General features: G+C 41.2%; 2 protein-coding genes across 2 annotated transcripts in view; both read left to right on the forward strand.

The window, feature by feature from the left end:
* Positions 1-4,439: 4,439 nt before the first annotated feature.
* Positions 4,440-11,864, forward strand: slc22a4 (solute carrier family 22 member 4). The gene is made up of 10 exons (XM_029690522.1): positions 4,440-4,962; positions 5,643-5,746; positions 6,599-6,756; positions 6,881-7,049; positions 7,137-7,263; positions 7,510-7,610; positions 10,597-10,811; positions 11,026-11,208; positions 11,312-11,447; positions 11,692-11,864. The coding sequence occupies exons 1-10, from the start codon at positions 4,549-4,551 to the stop codon at positions 11,759-11,761; spliced, it is 1,677 nt and encodes a 558-aa protein (XP_029546382.1). The 5' UTR covers positions 4,440-4,548; the 3' UTR covers positions 11,762-11,864.
* A 2,564-nt stretch (positions 11,865-14,428) lies between these two features.
* Positions 14,429-24,240, forward strand: part of LOC115148550 (long-chain-fatty-acid--CoA ligase 6) — a 77,957-nt gene continuing 68,145 nt past the window's right edge. Inside the window, exon 1 of the mRNA XM_029690524.1 lies at positions 14,429-14,775. The gene's annotated coding sequence lies outside the window, so the exon portion shown is untranslated. The remainder of the gene's footprint in view (positions 14,776-24,240) is intronic.

Genomic DNA, 24,240 nt, shown 5'->3' on the forward strand with positions numbered 1-24,240 from the left:
CTTGAGCGTGGCTGAGGTGCACCCATGACCAGCTCTGAAACCAGATTGCATAGCGGAGAGGTTTGCGGTGGGATTCGAAATAGTCGGTAATCTGTTTGTTGACTTGGCTTTCGAAGACCTTAGAAAGGCAGGGTAGGATGGACATAGGTCTGTAGCAATTTGGGTCAAGAGTGTCACCTCCTTTGAAGAGGGGGATGACAGCAGCTGCTTTCCAATCTTTGGGAATCTCAGACGACACGAAAGAGAGGTTGAACAGGCTAGTAATAGGGGTTGCAATAATAATTTTAGAAAGAAAGGGTCCAGATTGTCAAGCCCAGCTGATTTGTAGGGGTCCAGATTTTGCAGCTCTTTCAGAACATCAGCTGAATGGATTTGGGAGAAGGAGAAATGGGGGAGGCTTGGGCGAGTAGCTGTGGGGGGTGCAGGGCTGTTGAATGCAGTAGGGGTAGTTAGGTGGAAAGCATGGCCAGCCGTAGAAAAATGCTTATTGAAATTCTCAATTATAGTGGGCTTATCGGTGGTGACAGAGTTTCCTATCCTCAGTGCAGTGGGCAGTTGGGAGGAGGTGTTCTTATTCTCCATGGACTTTACAATGTCCCAGAACTTTTTAGAGTTGGAGTTGCACGAAGCAAATTTCTGTTTGAAAAAGCTAGCCTTGGCGTTTCTAACTGCCTGTGTGTATTGGTTTCTAACTTCCCTAAAAAGTTGCATATCGCGGGGGCAGTTCGATGCTAATGCAGAACGCCACAGGATATTTTTGTGTTGGTTAAGGGCAGTCAGGTCTGGGGAGAACCAAGGGCTATATCTGTTCCTGGTTCTAAATTTCTTGAAAGGGGCATGCTTATTTAAGATGGAGAGGAAGGCATTTAAAAAAAATAACCAGGCATCCTCTACTGACGGGATGAGGTCAATATCCTTCCAGGATACCAGGGCCAGGTCGATTAGAAAGGCTTGCTCGTTGAAATGTTTCAGGGAGCGTTTGACAGTGATGAGTGGAGGTCGTTTGACCGCTGACCCATTACGGGTGCAGGCAATAAGGCAGTGATCGCTGAGATCTTGGTTGAAAACAGCAGAGGTGTAATTAGAGGGCACATTGGTTAGGATGATATCTATGAGGGTGCCAGTGTTTGCGGCTTTGGGGTTGTACCTGGTGGGTTCATTAATAATTTGTGTGAGATTGAGGGCATCAAGCTTGGATTGTAGAATGGCTGGGGTGTTAAGCATGTCCCAGTTTAGGTCGCCTAGCAGCACGAGCTCTGAAGATAGATGGGGGGCAATCAGTTCACATATGGTGTCCAGAGCACAGCTAGGGGCCGAGGGGGGTCTATAGCAGGCGGCAACGGTGAGAGACTTGTTTTTGGAGAGGTGGATTTTTAAAAGTAGAAGTTCAAATTGTTTGGGTACAGACCTGGATAGCAGGACAGAACTCTGCAGGCTATCTCTGCAGTAGATTGCAACACCGCCCCCTTTGGTCGTTCTATCTTGTCTGAAAACGTTGTAGTTAGGGATGAAGATTTCACAGTTTTTGGTGGACTTCCTAAGCCAAGATTCAGACACAGCTAGGACATCCGGGTTGGCAGAGTGTGCTAAAGCAGTGAATAAAACAAACTTAGGGAGGAGGCTTCTAATGTTAACATGCATGAAACCAAGGCTATTACGGTTACAGAAGTCATCAAAAGAGAGCGCCTGGGGAGTAGGAGTGGAGCCAGGCACTGCAGGGCCTGGATTCACCTCTACATCCCCAGAGGAGCAGAGAAGAATAAGTATGAGGGTACGGCTAAAAGCTATAAGAATTGGTCGTCTGTGACGTCCAGAATAGAGAGAAAAAGGAGCAGGTTTCTGGGGGCGATAAAATAGCTTCAAGGTATAATGTACAGACAAAGGTATGGTGGGATGTGAGTACAGAGGAGGTAAACCTAGGCATTTAGTGATTATGAGAGAGATATTGTCTCTAGAAACATCATTGAAACCAGAAGATGTCATAGCATGTGTGGGTGGAGGAACTGAGAGGTTGGATAAGGTATAATGAGCAGGGCTAGAGGCTCTACAGTGAAATAAGCCAATAAACACTAACCAGAACAGCAATGGACAAGGCATATTGACATTAAGGAGAGGCATGCTTAGCCGAGTGATCAGAGGGTCCAGTGAGATTCAGACAGCTAGCCGGGCCATAGGTAGCAAGCTGGTGGAAGATGGGAGGGAGGTCTGTTTTTAGCCACCTCGTGCGTTTCCGTCTGTGGGTTAGTGGGGTTCCGTGTGGAAGGGGGGACCTGTCCAAGTTGGCAAAATAGTTAGTTATAGTGGCCCAAGAAAAGTGTCCGATAGACCTATTCAGATCGCAGCCGAAAAGACAGCTAACGATTAGCCGGCCGCAGATGGGCGATCAGGTTACGTCGCGACGGAGGGGCCAGTTGGACAACTCCCTCGGGCAGATAACGTCGGTGGTCCAGTCGTGAAGACCCGATGGGGCTCCGCATCGGCAGTAAAACGGGTCAGGATAGGTGAGTTGTAGCCCAGGAGACACTTCAGCTGGCTAGCTCAGGAATAGCCCAAGAGTGGCTGACGGAACTCTTCAGCTGGCTAGCTGGTTAGCTCCGTAATAATGTGTGTTAATTCCGTGACCGACGTTGCCAATAGTCACTCAGGTAGCAGCTAGTTAGCTGCAAGATCCAGGTGTAAATGTCCAGAGCCTGCGGTAGAAATCGGGGAAAGGAGAGAGAATAGGTCCGATATGCTCTGGTCTGAGTCGCGCTGTACAAAAACTGGCGATAGCTTTTCGAGCTAATGGATAGCTGAGGACGGCTAACCGTGGCTAGCTGAACTTCAACGTTAGCCAGTGAAAATGGCTAACCTCTGGCTAGCTTCTGTTGTGGAATTCAGATGAGGTAAATAATACTTTCTTTTTTTTTTTTTAAATTGGTGAGGCGGGTTGCAGGAGAGGCTTTGAGGTTGAGTATTTGAATAAAAAAATGTAAAAAGATAAGTGAAGAAAAAATATGTAAATATATATATACACGAGACACGACAGGACGTCTGAACTGCTACGCCATCTTGGAATGATGTCCCATGTTGAGGAGTGGGACAACATTGAAGAGGAGTGGGACAACATTACACATGCCACAATCAACAGCTTGATCAACTCTATGTGAAGGAGATGTGTCGAGCTGCATTAGGAAAATGGTGGTCACAACACATACTGACTGTTTTTCTGATACACGCACCTACCTTTTTTAAAGTTATCTGTAACCAAGAGGTGCATATCTGTATTCCAAGTCATGTGAAATCCAAGGCCTCATGAATTTTTTTCAATTGACTGATTTCCTTATATGAACTCAGTAAAATCTTTGAAATTGTTGCATGTTGCATTTAGATTTTTGTTCAGTATATATAGCCAATTTAACCTTACTCATTGTGTTTCTATTGAATACAATTGTCTGGTACATGGCATATATTGTTACTCCTTATTGTGTTTTACTTTTCTATTATTGCTCTATTTTCTTTCTCTCTGCATTGTTGGGTAGGGCCCATCAAAGTATTTCACTGTTAGTCCACACCTGTTGTGACAAATACAATTTGTCTTGGATTGAACATTTCTCCTGTGCCTTATTGTTGGTGTTGAGGTTACGTCACGTATTTAAGTTAAATAACAATCATTCTTAATTTAATTGAAATATGCACTTTTATAATCATAGTTTTTTCCGTAGAGAAGATTGTATTGAATTCTATGCATAACGATTGTTGCAGGTTACTTAGATATCAATGAGATCCTATTGAGATGACTAATGCTCAGTATTTGGTGTGGGTCCTTTGTAAAGTGTATGAATAATTTGAGGGCAGAGGCTTTTTCTAGATTCATGTCATCTGTATCTGGTGACATAATGTGACAAAGTGATGATGTACTGTGACATCTAGAGGCCATATGCTGGTATCATATTTGTATGTCGGGAATGTAAAAACAATGTGTGGTAAGTTCGTATATATTTTTTTGTCATTTACATTGTGATGAATTCATTTTCATGACTTCACTTCCAAGCACCACTTTGGTGAAGAATCAGTGACTATTATATTATGCTGTATTTAATATGCCATGTGCAGATTTCTCCTATTCAAGTATTATTCAGGCAAGGTGGTTTACTACTGTGTTAAATGTGATCCTCCAGACAGTTGTGAGATAAGGTCAATTAATATACACTTCCTTTAGGTTTTAGTGGGCATGCCTGGAAATTGTCTTGAGGTGGATAAGGTACAGAGGAGTTGTTGGAATTACACCCCTTTGTAATTCTATGTAAACGTAATACTAATATGATTTTACTGTACTGAACATTTAATCTTCATCCAACCAGCAGACAAAATTAATGGTTAAGCTACAAAACTTATCTCAGTATTTGGACTTTAACCTTGCACAGGTTAAAAGATAAAGGAAGATCCTCTTGAATTTTAACTTGGGTGCCCGGCTGACATTTCATAAGTGCTTAACTGCTGAGTTATGTATAAAGAGTCCCATAACCTCTCAAGCCTTATGAGTGGCTGCTGCTCTACTGGTGTGCAATGGGCAAGCCAAGTAGCCAAGATCGTGATTATGATGAAATTACATCTTTCTTGGGAACATGGGGACCCTTTCAGCGGACGATTTTCTTTGCATTGGCTGCCAGCATCCTCCCAAATGGGTTTGTTGGTATTTATATAGTGTTTGTAGGTGATACACCACCACACGAATGCTATATTCCTGAGGAGTATAACGTCAGTGAGATGTGGAAAAATGTGACCATCCCCATGGTTACAATGAATGGTGTGTCACAGCTTAGCTCTTGCTTAAGGCTCAAATTGGAGACCGTTAGAAACTACTCGAAACTTAATATCGTCCCAAATGTGGATATCAACGTGAGTGAAATTGAGCTGGAGAGTTGCTTGGATGGTTGGAAATACAGCAAAGAGGTCTACCAGTCAACAATTGTCACTGAGGTGAGGCAGGAATATTCATGATATACATTTTACTTTCATTCTAACATGTAAAACATCACACATTTTACAGTACCAAACAATTGTATAAAATCATATGTACACACCTTGTAATCCAGGAAAATGGGTAAATATGGAATGATATCTATACAAGAAACTTTGTTTTTAATGTTCAAGAATAAGTTTCCTTTGTGTGTCGAGATAAAGTCCACAAGCCCTCGATGGCATATGCAGTCAGCTTAACTTGACATTTTCACATTCCATGTCAACTTTTGAAGTGAGCTAAAATGACCTGTATTAAATATTAACCGTCTGCGACTGGGGAAAACAATCTTCTGTTGAATAGCACACTGTCGCTGATTCTTTTGACAAATCATTATTTAGTGCACTGATTCCTTAGACAAATTAATGTTTGTGCTTGAAGTGGAGGCAGAGATTTTAAGGTTTTTAAGCCGGAAAGTTTGTAGTGCTTCTGTGGTGACGAGGTGACAAATCCTCTGTTTCTGCTAGTTCTGATTTGGACACTTTTGCTCCCAGAATTAAATGAAGTGGCTACCCTCATGCTTGGCTGGGAGCAGCACAGACCTATAGATCCATAGTCAAGGGTTCCTCCAAACCTACAAAGGGTTCTATCTACACTGATTAGTAGCTGATCTGTCGGTCCCTAATGGTTTGTTTTGCAGTGGGACCTGGTATGTGACAATGAGTTCAAAGAGCCTCTGACTTCCTCAATATACTTCCTTGGTGTTCTGGTGGGAACCTTTATCACCGGACAGCTGTCCGACAGGTGTGTATGACAAAGACAAGTTTGGAAAGAACAAAGAACATCATATTCATAAGGACTTCTGTGGTTCTTACATTGAGTTGGGAAAATATAATTATAATTGTAAGAGGCTTGTAGGGAAGTCAAAACAAAATGCAGTGTCTTTGTCTGCTGCTACAGAGTCCCAAGGTGTTCACAGGATCTTATAAAATAAAACAGTGAATAATTAGCGTGTCCTTGGTCCTTATATATCCGGCCTGGCGTCAACCACTATCAACAGATAGGAGAATAATACTTATTTAACAATCAGTGTCACGGCCATTGGCCATCAACCTGTACCTTGAGTGTCACAAACACTAGATATCATGTGTATTTCAAACATTTAAACACAATGCTTAGCATATTGTCTCAATCACTCTAAACTGAATATGAACTTTAGTGATCTTAAACAACCCCATTAAAATCGTGCAACACAAAGGATGTTGTGACTTAACAGTTCATAGATTGAATTTGGATTGGAGCAGTTCACAATAAATACTTTTCTTACTGCCATATCTCCACTGTGTATCTTTTAAATTCCATTAATAGGCTAAATCAAGGATGGGCATCTCCAGTCCTTGGGGCCTGATTGGTGTCACACTTTTGCCCCATCCCCAGCTAACACATCTGACTCCAACTAGTCAACTAATCACGATCTTCAGTTTAGAATGTAATTAGTTTATGCAGCTTTGCTAGGGATAGGGGAAGAGTTTGACACCACTGTGGCCCTCGAGGACTGGAGTTGCCCATCCCTGGGCTAAATAATAATCCAATTAGAGTTGTTCATAACTTGCTATGCCACAAATGTATGGAATCATCAACCATGACTTTTGACAGGTTCGGAAGAAGGCCGGTGCTCTTTTCCATGATGGTGTTACAGACTGTAGCTATATTCGCCCAGGTATTCTCCCCAAACTGGGAGGCATTCAGCGCCATCTTCTTCTTTGTGGGCTTTGGTGGATTCTCCAACTATGTGGTAGCTTACGTGTTAGGTTTGTGACAAACTTTTAAAAAATGTATCTTCCATTAATTCGTAACAGCTCAAATTCAGATTTATCCAATAAGAACAAATGACACAATACACCTTTGACCTGTGTGCTGGTTGGTGTCTGCAGGATCCAAAGATTCTGAGCCCTGGGACGCGCGTAGTGTTTTGCTCCCTGGGCGTGTTCATGGGATCTGGTTTGGGCCAAATGTTCATGCCGGCGGTGGCCTACTTCATCCGTGATTGGAGGTGGCTTCTGGTACCCATGGCTGGTTCTGGACTGATGTACATCCCCCTCTGGTGGTAAGTTGATGAATTGAGGACCCTCAACACGGTCTAGTTGAGGACATGGTCTAACTGTACTACCTACTGTATGTTTGACTGGCACAGGTTAATCCCAGAGTCTCCCAGATGGCTGCTCTCTCAGGGAAGAGTTGATGAGGCTGAGGCCATACTGAGAGACGCTGCCAGGAGGAACGGAGTTGAAGCACCAGAGGTCATCTTCACTCCCATTGAGGTAAGCAGTTACCTTTAGTGAATAGGTCTAGATTTGAGGCTAACAGAATAGGTCAAACTTACACTATCGCTACAAAGAAAAAAATGGATAGAGCGACAATTACACCTATGTGACAAGTGAGCTTGGGCGACACCTCAAAAACACAGCAAAATTGAGGTTGGAAGGGGGAAAATCCTAAAGTGGAAGGAGAATGTGTATTGCAAACTTGGAAGTTTATAAACTTACAGTATTTCTGTCCTACAATAGATTGAGGATGCCTGCGAAAATATGGACAAGAAATATAATTTCTTACACATCCTACAGAGCTGTAACATGGTCTCAGTTATACTCATTTGTTCTCTTTTGTGGTAAGTCGTGCTCTCCAAATGCATTATAGTTGTATTCCAAGATATGTTTAAGATACCATATTCTTATCACTCATTAAAGATAGACTCTCCTTTATGATGTTGTCATGAGCAGCACCGCACATTTTGAGATGATCACGATGCATGACTTTGCTCTCACAGTCACACAGAGTATGTAAAAAGGGCTTTATAAATACATTTGATTGATTGATTGATTATCTATGCATGTGCACTAGTGTCTTTTTAGTCAGCATGCTAGGCTAGCTTATGCTTTAGCAGCCTGTTGGATTCCATGACCAAACATTATATAGTAGCTGCGGGAAGTGTTGTGGAATCCAATGGGCTGCTTCAAAATCAAATCAAATCCAACTTTATTTATCACATGCGCTGAATACAACAAGTGTAGACTTTACCGTGAAATGTTTACTTACAAGCCTTTAACCAACAGTGCAGTTCAAGAAGCTAGCATGAGCTAGCCTTGCCAATTCATAGACAGTAATGCTAGCGCGTTAGAGTGTTTTCACATACATATGTGACTGACCGGCTCCATTAGGTCTTATGTAGCAAAATTTGAAATTGTGTTTTTTACTTAGGATAAAAGTAGAGACTCAAAGCTATAAAATGGTATATCATACAGTACATTACAGTTGATGAACAATGGTTAAGTAATTCTACTTTGAAAGTTGATCAACTTGTAACCCCACTTTTGAGAAAATGGCCCTTGAATGTTTTGGTACACCTACTTGAGAGCTCTTCTTTGTCTACACACATTCTGCATCGTTCACTTAAGCCTCACTCCCACCCATCTCTTTAAGGATTCCCATGTAAGGCCATGTACTAAACAACAAAAGATTTCAAGACTAAAGGCTTGTTTATACTACGTCTATCAACAGTTGTCGCCGTGACATCATGAACATTCTGTTCAAACTTGTCATTGTCGTTATGAAAAAGTATGAACACAAAAACTACAGACTGCATGACATCAGCAGCCTAGTGATCTAAAATAGCATAACTGGTGTATTTTAACACCAATAAACCCACCCGTTTAAAAAACAATTCAGTATATGTCAAACCAGGCAACTAAAAGCAACTTTCAAAACAATGTTTTGGTTCTTTCTAGCTTGTTAGCTAGCTAGCTAACGTTAAGTTAGCTGGCTAGCCAGTTCAAATAATGACCACGTCATATACAGTAGCCCCCAATGTCTTCACTTTAACTAATTTGTATTCACTGTTGCAAGAAAATAAACTCACAACAAGTTCATTATTTACAAGTTAATGGCGAGCTAATTACAGAAAATAGCTTGCTGTGGTGAGTGTGACGAAATAAAAACAAGGCATTCTACCAGAGAACTTTATGATTTAGGAACTGTTTCTTTGGCCTAATCTAATATCATAATTTGACTTTGATAGAGTTCATGTTGTTCTTCACATTACTGTCTCTGGTAAACACATAGTATGTCAAATAAAACCAAAGTTTATTTGTCACATACAACAGAAGTTGTAAACAATACAGTGAAATGGTTACTTGGTGGAGTCTTTTGGTTAGACATCTAGCTAGCTAGCTAAACAATTAACCATAATCCCTCTCTGTCACGGATGTCATGGTTGCCCTTAGTTTGAAGATGTAATCCGGAGAAAGGTGTTTTATACAACAGCAGCCTTCTGTGTGTTCTCTTTTCGACTCCCTCTGCGTATCAAACGCCAGAATTTTCTCAATTTCTTTTGCTATCATACTCTAATTCCACTGGGCGTTCCACTGATTTCAAAACACTTTTGCAGTTGTACTATGTGAAATCTTTTTTAAAAAGCTGCATTAGAAAGGATTGCCTACACATACTGACCAGCTCATGTTATACACAGAAGCATGCTACATGGCAGACCAATCCGAACTCATCTCTCAGCATGTCCAGCCTCATCCATTAATTATCTCAGCCAATCATGGCTAGCGGGAAGGTTCCTGCCTTTTTCCATGGCTAAACCATCTAGGCTCTTAATTTAACAATTGTATTCGTATTTACAGATGGCATACAAGTTTGTTTTTTTAAGGCACATGAAATTTCACATATTCCAGACTTTCTGCCCCCCCCAAAAAAATATATATAAGTTGTATGTTCAAATGCCTCTCCTGTGAAGTATTGAAGTGTAACATATGACTAGTTTCCTGAAACAAGTCACATACTGTATCTGAAGTGTGAGGGAAATGCCCCGATGCTCCGACACTGTCCCAACGCTCCGTCTAAATGTTAATACGCCTTGGTTGCAATACGGTTTTAGAAACATCTGGAACTAACCTTCCAAATTGGCTAGAATTTGTAAAAAAAAGATTTTTTTTTAAAACAAAAGGTTAAATTACCTTACACCTTTATAACACAAATCCTTCATGGCCGTATTTCCATATTACAGCGTGTTTATGGAAGAGAGAGGCGACCACCTGTTCTAATTAGCTATGTAACATCTCTGAACACCTGTGTGTAATGGAAGAAGGATGCCAGAAAAGTGTTTTAACTGAAAATATTGTAACTGAAAAATACTGTTGGCTGCAACTGTGTTAAAACAGTTAAAACAGTGTACAGTAAGTGTATATTTTGAATTGGAAAAGGATTTTGGTCAAGTTTATTCCGCTTTTCTTCATGTCATCTTCAGAAAATTGCATTTAGCTTTTCTCCATACCTTCGTGGTAGTTTGTACTGGCATGTCAGATTGGCCTTGGGGGTATGACCAAATCCAAGGACTGGATTCCGATTGGCTCGTTGTAGGTCGGTTATTCAGACATTTATTTCACAGCAATTTATGACTTGTTGGTCTCTCATCATTTTATTAATATCAGACTATTATCAATCCTCACACTGTTATTAATATCATACTTTAACCCATTACTTGACCTGGGTTACATGTACTACAACCAGTATTTGCAATCTTAGAGAGCTATAAATAATGTATGATGACTGCTGATTGCAGTATTTATGTTATTTTCCTATTGTCCCTTTAGGATGGTCATCACCATGGCCTACTATGCACTGCTATTCAATACCACTAACCTGCATGGGAATTCCTATATCAACTTCTTCCTGTCTGCAGTTGTAGAAGTGCCAGCCTATATAATCGCTATGTTACTGCTGAAATTTTGCCATCGAAGATTCTGCCAGTCATCCACTCTGTTTCTTGGCGGTTCTGTTATTCTCTTCGTCCAGATTATCCCAGCAGGTAATGTTAAAATGTAATCTCTAGTCTAGGGGATACACTATTTTATGTTCAGTTCATTATTAACAAAGCAATGTAAAACCCATAAGCGTTTCCTACTGCACATAATCAAATACTGTTTCATTTGTGTGAAAATATGAGCTCTTGATGTCCATTTGATATGCTGCGTGAAAGTCAAGATACAAGATATTAACCCCTGGCTGACATCGCCACTCAGATCTCCCAGGAGTGGCCATCTTCCTGGAGATGGTGGGGAAGTTTGGCATCACCGCAGCGTTCTGTGTGGTGTACGCCGTCACGTCGGAGCTCTTCCCCACTGTGGTGAGGAACATGGCCATGGGGACGTGCTCCATGGCAGCACGCATAGGCAATATCATCTCCCCCTTCATCATCTACCTCGGTAAGACCAATCAATCAGTTAATCAAACAGTTAATGAATCATTCAATGTCAACATTGGACTGTCAATAAAGTGTATCTATATAATATTGCCCTCTTTTACCAGGTAATTATTACAAGTACCTGCCATATATTTTGATTGGGAGTCTGGCTGTGTTATCCAGCCTACTTTGTTTCGTTCTACCAGAGAGTTTTGGAAAGGTTCTCCCTGAGACAATACCACAGATGCAGAAGCTTAGAGGGTAATTCATGTATTTCATAGGTGTTATAATAGTTAATAGCATATGGTAACGTTTCATAGCTTGTTCTTATGATGGCATAATGATACTAGCAACAATAATGAAAACAAAATGTTTATTAGTATCATAATTACAGCATTTATCATTAGGAATAGTATTAGAATTATAATAGCAGTAGTACTAGTAGTAGGTAGCAAGTATATGTTGTATAATGTGCTACACTTATACGTCTCTCATTTTGCAATAGGTTCGGAAGTAAGAAGAAAACTGCAAATACAAGTAACAATCCCATTGTAGAAAAAGAACAAAGATTTTAACTGACTCACGTTGTTACTTCCCACAAGACACTGTACATAATAAAGGTTTTTAATTAACATGTTTTTATTTATATCTCATATGTCATTGTTCATATACACTGAGTGTACAAAACACTAGTAAAATCTTCCTACTATTGAGTTGCACCCCCTTTTGCCCTCAGAGCAGTCTCAATTTGTCGGGGTATGGACTACAAGGTGTCGAAAGCGTTCCACAGGGATGCTGGCCCATGTTGACTCCATTGCTTCCCACTGTTGTGGTTGGCAGGAGGTCCTTCGGGTGGTGGACCATTCTTGACACACACAGGCAACTGTTGAGCTTGAAAAACCCAGCAATGTTGCAGTTCTTGACACACTCAAATCGGTGTGGCTGGCAACAACTACTATACCCCATTCAAAGGCACATCTTTTGTCTTGCCCATTCACCCTCTGAATGGGCACTGTAAGATGGCGCCGGAGAAGAAGGCAGACGTTTTACGCACCCCCTTCCGATTGTGTTTTTTTGTTTGTTTATCTGCATTATTTCTTTACTATTTTTGTACATAATGTTGCCGCTACCCCCTCTTATGACCTAAAATAACTTCTGGACATCAGGACTACGATTACTCATCACGGACTTGTAGAATCATTTTTCTTCTATCACAACTCTGACGAGCCCGAGGCGGAGGATATATACGGCTCCCTCGGGAACAGGCCCCAAGCCCAGTGATCTGTGTGAAGAGGAGGCGGAGAAAGAGAGGCCGGAGGGTGAGCTGCCTTCTGAGGAGTCGGAGGCAATTGAATAAACCCCCACTCCCCTCAATTCTGCTAGCAAACATGCAATCTTTGGACAATAAAATGGACGAGTTATTAGGAAGATTAAACTACCAACGGGACATTAAAAACTGTAACATCTTACAATGTACCGGCAGGATAGAACAGCGGCGTCTGGTAAGACAAGGGGCGGCGGTCTATGTATTTTTGTAAACAACAGCTGGTGCACGATATCTAATGTCTCGAGCTATTGCTCGTCTGAGGTAGAGTTTCTCATGATAAGCTGCAGACCACATTACCTACCGAGAGAATTTTCATCTATATTCTTTGTAGCTGTTTACATACCACCACATTCAGAGGCTGGCACTAAGATAGCATTGAATGAGAAACTTAAATCAGCTTTACCAAATTTCTATCAGCATGTTAAATGTGCAACCAGAGGGAAAATAACTCTGGACCACCTATACTCCACACACAGAGATGCATACAAAGCTCTCCCTCACCCTCCATTTGGCAAATCTGACCATAATTTCATCCTCCTGATTCCTGCTTACAAGCAGAAATTTAAGCAGGAAGCACCAGTGACTTGATCAATAAAAAAGTGGTCAGATACAGGACTATTTTGCAAGCACAGACTGGAATATGTTCCGGGATTCCTCCAATGGCATTGAGGAGTACACCACATCTGTCATTGGCTTCATCAATAAGTGCATCGATGACGTCATCCCCACAGTGACCATACGTACATACCCCAACCAGAAGCCATGGATTACAGGCAGCATCCGCACTGAGCTAAAGGCTAGAGGCGGGACTCTAACCCGGAAGCTTATAAGAAATCCCGCTATGCCCTCCGACGAACCATCAAACAGGCAAAGTGTCAATACAGGACTAAGATCAAATCGTACTACACCGGCTCTGACGCTCGTTGGATGTGGCAGGGCCTGCAAACCATTACAGACTACAAAGGGAAGCAAAGGGTACCAAAAAATGTCTGAATCATTGAAGGTCCCCAAGAACACAGTGGCCTCCATCATTCATTAATGGAAGAAGTTTGGAACGACCAAGACCCTTCCCAGAGCTGGCCAAACTGAGCAATCGGGGGAGAAGGGCGTTGGTCAGGGAGGTGACCAAGAACCCGATGGTCACTCTGACAGAGCTTTAGAGTTCCTCTGTGGAGATGGGAGAACCTTCCAGAAGGACAACCATCTCTGCAGCACTCTAACATCAGGCCTTTATGGTAGAGTGGCCCGACGAAAACCACTCCTCAGTAACAGACACATGACAGCCCGCTTGGAGTTTGCCAAAAGGCACCTAAAGGCTCTCAGACCAATATAAACAAGATTGTCTGGTGTGATGAAACCAACATTGAACTCTTTGGCCTGAATGCCAAGTGTCACATCTGGTGGAAACCTGGCACCATACCTATGGTGAAGCATGGTGGTGGCAGCATCATGCTGTGGGGATGATTTTCAGCGGCAGGGACTAGGAGACTAGTCAGGATCGAGACAAAGATGAAAGGAGTACAGAGAGATCATTGATGAAAACCTGCTCCAGAGCGCTCAGGACCTCAGACTGGGGTGAAGGTTCACCTTCCAACAGGACACCTTCCAGCAGCGACGCTCCTAATCTAACCTGACTGAACTTGAGAGGATCTGCAGAAAAGAATGGGAGAAACTCACCAAATATAGGTGTGCCAAGCTTGTAGTGTCATACCCAAAAAGACTCGAGGCTGTAATCACTGCCAAATTTGCTTAAACAAAGTACAGTGTATGGTCTGAATACCTATGTAAATGTGATGTTTCAGGGTTTTTTTAAGATATGCTAAAATTTCTAAAAACCTGTTTTTGCTTTTTCATCATGGGGTATTATGTGTAGATTGATGAAGGAGGGGAATAAAAGAGTTAATCAATTTTAGAATAAGGCTGTAACCTTACAAAATGTGGAAAAAGTCAAGGGGTCTGACTACTTTCCGAAGGCACTGAATTTGCAATATCATCACTAATATCCTTACATCTACAGTTCCTGAGCTGATCAAATATACAGCTGGTTATATAGAAGCAAAGAGTTTCCATGCCAGAGCCCTCCCCCTAACGGATCACAACAAAAAGTGAAAGTAAAACTGACTGCCATGAAAACACAGCGCAAGCCAGCTATCCTTGGGTCCCTCAATCTTTATTTATGTTAAGGATATTTTCTGTATACTTATGGATGTATTCATTGGAATGCGTTTTACTATGGAATATGATCTTCTCACTGCATTGAAGGTGAGTTTGCATGTAGATGTCCAAGGATATGATAAAACTATTACTTAGGCCTTAGGGATTGCCAAAGCAATGTTTTCACAGAAGATTGGTCAAGACATGGTTGTGTATTTCTGTTGTTCATGTAAGAATATAATACTAAATATACTCAAATGTGTGTATTGGTAATAAAGCATTTATTGACTTGCACCATAGTTTCATATAATCTGTTACCCACATGCTATGTGAGAAAGTGAAAGTGAGGGACTGTAAAGAAAAATGAAATGCCCTTGTCTCGTAGGCTTCTATGTTCTTTTTGAAACTCGTCCACCCATACCTTGAATTGCTGTACCACGTAAGCAACATCGTTTCATTCAGGCTGTTTGTAACTGATCAATTTTGATGGACCTCAGTTTTAGAATGTATAGATGTGTATGTGTTTTGTGTGTGTGTGGGTGTGTGTGCTTGCGTACGTGTGTCCGTGCCTCTGTGCCTGTGCGTGTACAATTTGCAGATAAATGTGAATACCTTTAAAGAACATTTGTATTTCTGTTCTTTGATGTCTGTCACGTCCTGACCAATATAAGTTGTTATTTTCTATGGTAGAGTGGTCAGGGCGTGACAGGGGTTGTTTTTGTGTTTGTTCTATGTTTTCTCTTTCTATGTTGTAGTTCTAGTTTGTCTATTTCTAGGTTGGGGTTTATTGGGTTGACCTTCAATTGGAGGCAGCTGGTCCTCGTTGCCTCTAATTGGAGTTCATATTTAGTAGGGGTGTTTCTGCATGTTGTTTGTGGGTGATTGTATTTTGAGTAGTGTGTTTTTTCCCTCTCTGCGTCACGGTTTGTTGTTTTCTGGTTAGTTTAAGTGTTTATGTATTGCATCACGTTTCACTATTAAATAAAGATGTGGAACTACGAAAACGCTGCGCTTTGGTCCGCTCCTTATCACAGCTGTGACAATGTCTCTGGTGTCAGAGTTTGTGTATATTGGAGCCCTAGGCAAATTGTCACTGGTAGGGTTTAAGTGAAATGTGTCGGGTGGCATTTTATACATTTCCAAATATTCTATTTGGCTGGCCCATTGAAGAATTGATTACATCACTGCTTCTCTTTCTTTCCTTGTGACATGTGATTGATATCACAACACAAGCGTAATTGGCACAAAAAAATGCATCACTTCACACTTCAAAAGTTTGATGAAAGACCACAAGATGTCGCCAAGAGTATACTGCCAAAACATTGATTGCCCTAAGACGGGTTCACTCGGTTACTCTCGTTACTCTCACAGTTTATAACAATAAAAGTATGAACTCATCTTTTAACCAGGTGTCATATGGTTTTTACTATGACAGCACTGTTAATGTGAAACAATGTGTGAGGTATTTGCGTGATTGTGAAGAGTTTTGTCACTAAGCCTAAAGTTAGTTAGAAATGGCATGCTTGTCTACAATGCACTGGTAGGCCTTTGTGCATGCAGGTAATTCTCTAGTATTAAACATGCTGAATTCTAAATAAAGGCCTATTGATTGTGTCAAAGTTAGGAAGAGGATCTCTTACGCTATTTTCATGACAGAGCCAGAACAGATGTTTTTTTAATAGTGTTTTGGATGTGGAATGCTGCCAAGCAAGATGTTTTCTCTCTCAATTGTAAGACAGTGATAGTGATCAAGGAAATTGTGACCAACTAGGTCAGAAAACGCAATGCACCCAGACTTGAGAGCAGTGGTGGAAAAGTATAAAATTGTCATACATTTACATTTTACATTTACATTTTATACTTGAGTAAAAGTAAATATATCTTAATAGAAAATGACTCAAATAAAAGTGAAAGTCTCCCAGTAAAATACGACTTGAGTAAAAGTCTAAAAGTATTGTGTTTTAAATATACTTAACAATCAAAAGTAAATGTAGTTGCTAAAATATACTTAACTATCAAAAGTAAAAGTACGAATGATTTAAAATTCCTTATATTAAGCAAACCAAACAACACAATTTAATCGTTTTTTTTATTTGCAGATAGCCAGGGTCACACTCATCATTTACCGACAAAGCATTTGTGTTTAGTGAGTCCACCAGATCAGAGGCAGTAGGGATGACCAGGGATGTTCTCTTGATAAGTGTGTGAATTGGTCCATTTTCTGTCCTGTTAAGCATTCCAAATTTAACAAGAACTTTTGGCTGTCAGGGAAAATATGTTGACTAAAAAGTATATCATTTTCTTTAGGAATTCTAGTGAAGTAAAAGTAAAAGTTGTCAAAAATCTAAATTGTAAAAAGTACAGTACAAATACCCCAAAAAACTACTTAAGTAGTGCTTTAAAGTATTTTTACTTAACTACTTTACACCACTACTTATGAGCCAGAATTCCAAATAATGTGAGGTCTAGTACTGGTGTAATCCTGATGTGTAGCAGTCTACAAGTATTCACCTCAAACAATTAACCTACAGAAAACAAACTACAGTGCTTAAATGCCCATTGAGATTCACATTAAGGATCAAATCTTTCAATAAAATCTGTTTTAATGCTGCTGATGCAGAGATAAGGGCATTTCTCTGGTACGTGTGTCAAGTCAGCCACCGGTATGTAGCCTAGTACTTATGTAACCTGGTATTCGTCAATGTTGTGTATTGTGTAAGTCGCAGTAATTGCAGTAATTATCTGACTTAGGTTTATTATATCAATTGGTGTGGTTGGTTCTAACGATGAACTTAGCCTTAAGATGCTTTTGGGAAGCTAGGCCCTGGACAATTTAAATATGTGTGCACAAGTAATGGACGTGGATCCATGACAGGGCCCATAGTTTCCTGGAAATGCTTCTCTCTTCTTCTCAGTGGTGACACTCCTCTTCTCAGTAGCGATACTCCCTGGCCAGAGGCCCACACTGCAGCCCTAGGAAAAGTCACGTGATTTACAAGAAATCGAACATGCAGCTCAGAGCAGCAGTCACAGCCTGCTATAGACAGACAAAAACAACTGCAGATGTTTGAGCTTGTCCACTGAGATTATTTTATAGCAGCATCCTGTATGATGATTGTATTTTATTACTCTCAGTCCAACCTTCGATTTATCAAGTCAGAGGGAGAGTGAAGAAAAGTTCAAGGTTGTGATTTGGATACCTTGTATAATATCTTGCTTATACAAAAATAGTTTATTTGTGGTTTTTCACTGCTCCTACTGTAACTCTTCATTCTGGTTTCTGCACGTGATTCTGATGTTTCAACACTTAAGCCTGTTTTGACCAAAGACTATATATAGGTAATTGTAGGAATTTCTGGGTTGAAATTGCCCTCTGCAGAGCTAGAGTTATTTTGGTTGTTTAGCAAAGTTTATATGCATCATTGGCGAAATTGCCACAAGGATGGGGGAAATTTCCCACTTTGGGCACGCAAAACGGTACAACTCCTCCTCTTTCTCAATTTTCAATCAGAAATGGGGTGTGACTTTGGTGGTTTATCAATGTGTCATTCTGGTCATTCGTGCCATGACCAAGGTAGTTAGTTCGTTAACTAATGCCGCAATCACGTGCTAGTCGGAACTGGTTAACTCCAAAAGTTCTTTATTTATTTTTTGCCATTTTTTCCTCTGGATGAGCATTTTCCAGTTGGCTTATGGCCCCTGAACAAAAACATAAACGCAACATGCAACAATTTCAAAGATTTTACTGAGTTACAGTTCATAAGGAAATCACTCAATTGAAAAAAATTCATTCAGCCCTAATCTATTGATTTCACATCACTGGACGGTTGGTCACAGTCTGATACCTTTCAAAAAAAAGATAAGGACGTGGATCAGTATCTGGTGTGACCACCACTTTCTTCCCATAGAGTTGATAAGGCTGTTGATTGTGGCCTGTGGAATGTTGTCCCACTCCTCTTCTGTGAGAAGTGCCTGGATATTGGCGGGAACTGGAAAAAACGCTGTCATACACGGCAATCCAGAGCAACACAAACATGCTCAATGGGTGACATGTCTGGTGAGTATGCAGGCCATGGAAGAACTGGGACGTTTCTGCTTCCAGGAATTGTGTACAGATCCTTGTGACATGGGGCTGTGCATTATCATGCTGAAACATGAGGGATGGCGGCGGATGAATGGCACGACAATGGGCCTCATGATCTCGTCACTGTATCTCTGTGTATTCAAATTGCCATCGATAAATTGTTTCAATTCAGCTGCAAGAGCAGTAGTGAGGTCGGGCACTGATGTTGGGCGATTAGGCCAGGCTCACAGTCGGCATTACAATTCATCCCAAAGGTGTTTGATGGGTTGAGGTCAGGGCTCTGTCCAGTCAAGTTCTTTCCCACCGATCTCGACAAACAATTTCTGTATGGACCTCGCTTTGTGCGCGGGGGCATTGTCATGCTGAAACAGGAAAGGGCCTGTTGCCACAAAGTTGGAAGCACAGAATCAAACCCCTTCACTGAAACTAAGGCGCCTAGCCCGAACCATGAAAAACAGCCCAGACCATTATTCCTCCTCCACCAAACATTACAGTTGGCACTATGCATTCGGGCAGGTAGCGTTCTCCTGGCATCCACCAAAACCAGATTTGTCCATCGGGACTGCCAAATGGTGAAGCGTGATTCATCACTCCAGAGAAAGCGTTTCCATTGCTCAGGAGACCAATGGCGGCGAACCTTATACAACACAAGCCGAAGCTTGGCATTGCGCATGTTGATCTTAGGCTTGTGTGCGGCTGCTCGGCCACGGAAACTAATTTCATGAAGCTCCCGACAAACAGTTATTGTGCTAATGTTGCTTCCAGAGGCAGTTTGGAACTTGGTAGTGAGTGTTGCAACCGAGGACAGGCGCTTCAGCACTCTGCGGTCCCATTCTGTGAGCTTGTGTGGCCTACCATTTTGCGCCAGAGCCGTTGTTTCTCCTAGACGTTTCCACATCACAATAACAGCACTTAAGTTCACCGGGGCAGCTCTAGCAGGGCAGAAATTTGACAAACTGACTTCTTGGAAAGGTGGCATCCTATGACGGTGCCACGTTGAAAGTCACTGAGCTCCTCAGTACAGGCCATTCTACCGCCAATGTTTGTCTATGGAGATTGCATGACTATGTGCTCGATTTTATACACCTGTCAGCAACGGCTGATATAGCCGAATCCACAAATTTGAAGGGGTGTCCCCTTTTGGCCATTTAGTGTAGTGTAGTATAGCTAACCATGAGCTATCTAGCTAAATAACAATATTCCAACAGATGCAATGTACCTTGATTTATCTGTTGTTGTTTTTTTTTTTATCAACCCACACCCTTCCACTACATGGTAGGTGTCATGCCAGGCATTCCTGGTCTCTGTGTGTTTCAGAGAAGCTCTGGTCTTTCTAGTAAATCAGCAGACAGACATAGGGAGGCTTAGAGCCTGAGTCACTCAGGGATCTCTTCCTCCTTCTCAGCCTGCTCTCAGCCATAGGGCCCTGGTCAAAAGTAGTGCACTAAATAGGGTGCCAGTTGGGACGCACATACGACCGTGCCACATCAGAGCACATCAGATCATTCTGTTAGTTAGTATTCATACTTCTGTGTCGTGGGTGTATTGTGGTATTGTAGTAATGTTGTGTTGTACTGTAGTGCATTAGTACCCTGAGTCATCATTGGGAGGAGCAGCTGCCAGTGGGTAGGTGTGTGTGCCTGCCCCGCAGAAGTGTTTCCAGAGAAGCAAAACAAAAGCATTAAGGTCAAGTCTAAAGACACAGTAAACACAGAAACTAAACCTGAAAATCAACCTACCCCAGCCGGGCTCTACTATGTTGTTTTGTTTGGCCTTTGTTGTGATTCCTTGCATTCATTTCAATCATTTTGCCTTGACGCATCAAATATTATTAGTTTGATTATTCGTTTGAGCAGGTGAGTTTGAGGAGGGATTTAGTGGTAAAGGAAGGGATTTAAACAGAGGGGTTTAAAGTGGTGGTGATGGTGTTATGTTCAACAAGGTCATGCAACATCTCACCAACAGTAATATCACCACCATACCACAATGATTATGGCACTTCCGTTGCTACATGTCCATCCAATTTGATTACAGGCCACAGTGTAATGATTCATCTATAATAGCAGAGTTTGCATAGACAGAACTGAGTTTAATAGGAAGACATTTACATGTGTTCAAAAGGCATGCATATCAGCTGAGTGTTGACTATGACTCATAAATGCATTCCATTGCTGAGCATTGGTATTCAGAATCACTGCCCTAAATCGTCCTAATGCTCTCTACTTTACTTTATCTCTGCCTATTGACATCCTGTCATTCAGAAAAGCCTGTGGTTATTATCAATCCTGTTGGCTTTTTCACACTATCTGGTGCAAAGACAGGTGATAAAGCCAATGTGTGTTTTTCGCGTCTGGCTTTCCAGTAAAAGGGACTTAATTTAAATGAAAGGCAATGGACATTGCCAAGTCCCCCTTCCTCCTCCTCACTCTTTTCCCAGGGGAGAAGAAAAATGTATCATCTGATTATCATCAAACATCTGAGTTATTGTTTCCTTGGTAACCCTTGGCTTTGATTGAGAGAGAACAATGACAATTCATCACTTTGAAATACAATTCAAATTCCCATTGTTGATATTGTTGAAATAACAACCTCACCCTCAGTTTCGTTCCTGTTCTGAGATTAGATATTTGCTAATTCAATTCAGAACCTGCACATACACACGTACACAGACACGAACACACTTCTAACCTTTTCTGTCGCTCGCTATGTTTGTTTTACCTGTGTCATTGAGAGTCTTCACCCTGATATCCTTGACCCCCCAATAAGGACTATATGTTTTGTTTGTTAATGAGTGGCATGGGTGGTTAATATTTAGGCTCGCATCCTTTCTGTCACATGCTTTGTGAGCTTGATATATGACAGTACGAGTCAATATACAGTACTAGACCTACTAAAACATTTACGTCAACACATTATGCTCTTACAGTCATAGATCATTTATATTCTCTCTGGGTAATGTTTGCAGAAGACCAGAGTTGCAGCATAAACTCTCCCTTGGTGGAGAGTCAGTATGTACAGCCATGCTGGGTCATTAGGGCTGAAAATTTGGGAAATACCAAACAGACTTTTCTCTCCACGTGATAAGGGAAGTTACCCATGCTGCAGTGCTGTGGTGAGGTTGTGTTGCTGGTCTCATTTCACAACCGTCAAAACAACTCATGTTAAACTTCTGCTTGTTCAGAAGCAATAAATCAGCACTTTAAAGTGTATATCTTGAACAAAATATGAAGGTGCATACTTTTATTCCTGACAATACGTCTTCAGGTAGGGTACTGTAATTGTCAACTAAGATACTGTTTATCTGTACCTGATACTGTAGGTGAAACCGACTACCAGCACCAGTTTGCTGGATAGCATCTTAATGGTAACAGTAAAGTGATCCCATTATAGATATGAAGAATAGCCCCTTTGGTCAATGAGAAATACAGTCACATAGGTTAGATGGTTCTTTTTTGTAATGGAAATTCTGTTCTTATGGGACAGCCTATGTATCAGTTAGACATTATATGTACACTACAGTGTGTGTAGATTGGAAAGCACCTCTGTTTTTCATCTGTCACTTGATTTTGGTACACTCCCTCCTTTCCTCCCTCCCTCTCTTTGTGTGTTTGTGGTTACATATGAGCTACTGGGACAGAACTTACTAGCTCTTAGCATAGGCAGGATGGATCATGGATTAAGTCTATTGTAATAAAAATTGCTTGAAATAAAAAATGAAGCTGTGTAAAGGTTATGTAAAAAGATGATAATTAAGTGATAAGGCCATAGAAGCCGGTGTTTGGAGCATATTGTTAAGTTCTCATTTTCAGCGTACAAACTCAACGGACTCTATGAAAGCTTAAACCAAGTTTATTCTTCCCAGAGGGTCAATACAGCTGCATCAAAGAAAGACATGGTTTCACCTGTGGTAGTATACATACCCCACTTTGGATGGAGTCTCCTTCTTATCACTAAACATTGCATCTTCATTGCTAGGCAGGGAGCTGAGTGATACGGGACTTAAACGGTTCCTCCCCCTTTTTTGTTTATCTTACCATTATTTAACTAGGCAAGTCAGTTAAGAATACATTCTTATTTTCAATCACGGCCTATGAACAGTGGGTTATCTGCCTTGTTCAGGGACAGAACAACCGATTTTTACCTTGTCAGCTCGGGGATTCAATTTTGCAACCTTTCAGTTACTAGGCCAATGCTCTAACCACTAGGCTACCTGCCACCCCAGAGTACAGTATGGGAGAAAATGACAAGTTAGGGAGAATGTTTCTGACATGAATCAGCTAAGCCACATGAACATTTAGAAACTAGACCCAACTTATTGAGAAGCAGCTGAACATGCATGGAGCTTGAAGCCATATAATAAACTCAAATGACCAGGAAAAACCCCCATTAATAAGTATAAGTCGTTATGACGTTGTGAAGGAAAACCGTCTGGACAATGCACTGTGAAAAAAACGGTAAAAGTATCGTTTTGATACCTCTAACACCAACTCCACTGCATGTACGGACAGCCGTTTTAACAAAAATGCATTGAATTTGATAGCAATATTTCCCCATAGGATTCAATGGAGAAACCAATTTTGATAATGCTAATTTAATTATTGAAAACAATACTGTGATCCTGTCTATGTAAAGCTGCTTTAACATACAGTGCATTCAGAAAGTATTCAGATCCCTTGACTTTTTCCACATTTTGTTATGTTACAGCCTTATTTTAAAATGGATTCAATTAAAAACGTTCCTCATTATTGTACACACAATACCCCATAATGACAAAGTGAAAACAGGTTTTTAGAAATCCCCTTTGCTTTGAGACTTGAAATTTAGCTCAGGTGCATCCTGTTTCCATTGATCATCCATCCATTGATGTTTCTAGAACTTGATTGGACTCCAACTGTGGTAAATTCAATTGGTTGGTATTGGTTGGGTATTATTTGGAAAGGCACACACCTGTCTATATAAGGTCCCACAGTTGACAGTGCATGTCAGAGCAAAAACAAAGCCATGAGGTAGAAGAATTTGTCCATAGAGCTCTGCGACAGGATGGTGTCAAGGCACAGATCTGGGGAAGGGTACCAAAACATTTCTGCAGCCTTGAAGGTCCCCATGAACACAGTTGCCTTCATCATTCTTAAATTTCTTAAGTTTGGAACCACCAAGACTCTTCCTAGAGCTGGCCACCTGGCCAAACTGAGCAATCGGGGGAGAAGGGCATTGGTCAGGGATGTAACCAAGAACCCAATGGTCACTATGACAAAGCTCCAGAATTCCTCTGTGGAGATGGGAGAACCTTCCAGAAGGACAACCATCTCTGCAGCACTCCACCAATCAGGCCTTTATGGTAGAGTGGCCAGACTGAAGCCACTCCTCAGTAAAAGACAGATGACAGCCTGTGAGAAAACAAGATTCTCTGGTCTAATGAAACCAAGATTGAACTCTTTGGCATGAATGCCAAGCGTCATGTCTGGAGGAAACCTGGCACCATGCTTTTG

The sequence above is a fragment of the Salmo trutta genome, chromosome 15 (assembly GCF_901001165.1).
Source record: "Salmo trutta chromosome 15, fSalTru1.1, whole genome shotgun sequence".
Taxonomy (NCBI): Eukaryota; Metazoa; Chordata; class Actinopteri; order Salmoniformes; family Salmonidae; genus Salmo; species Salmo trutta.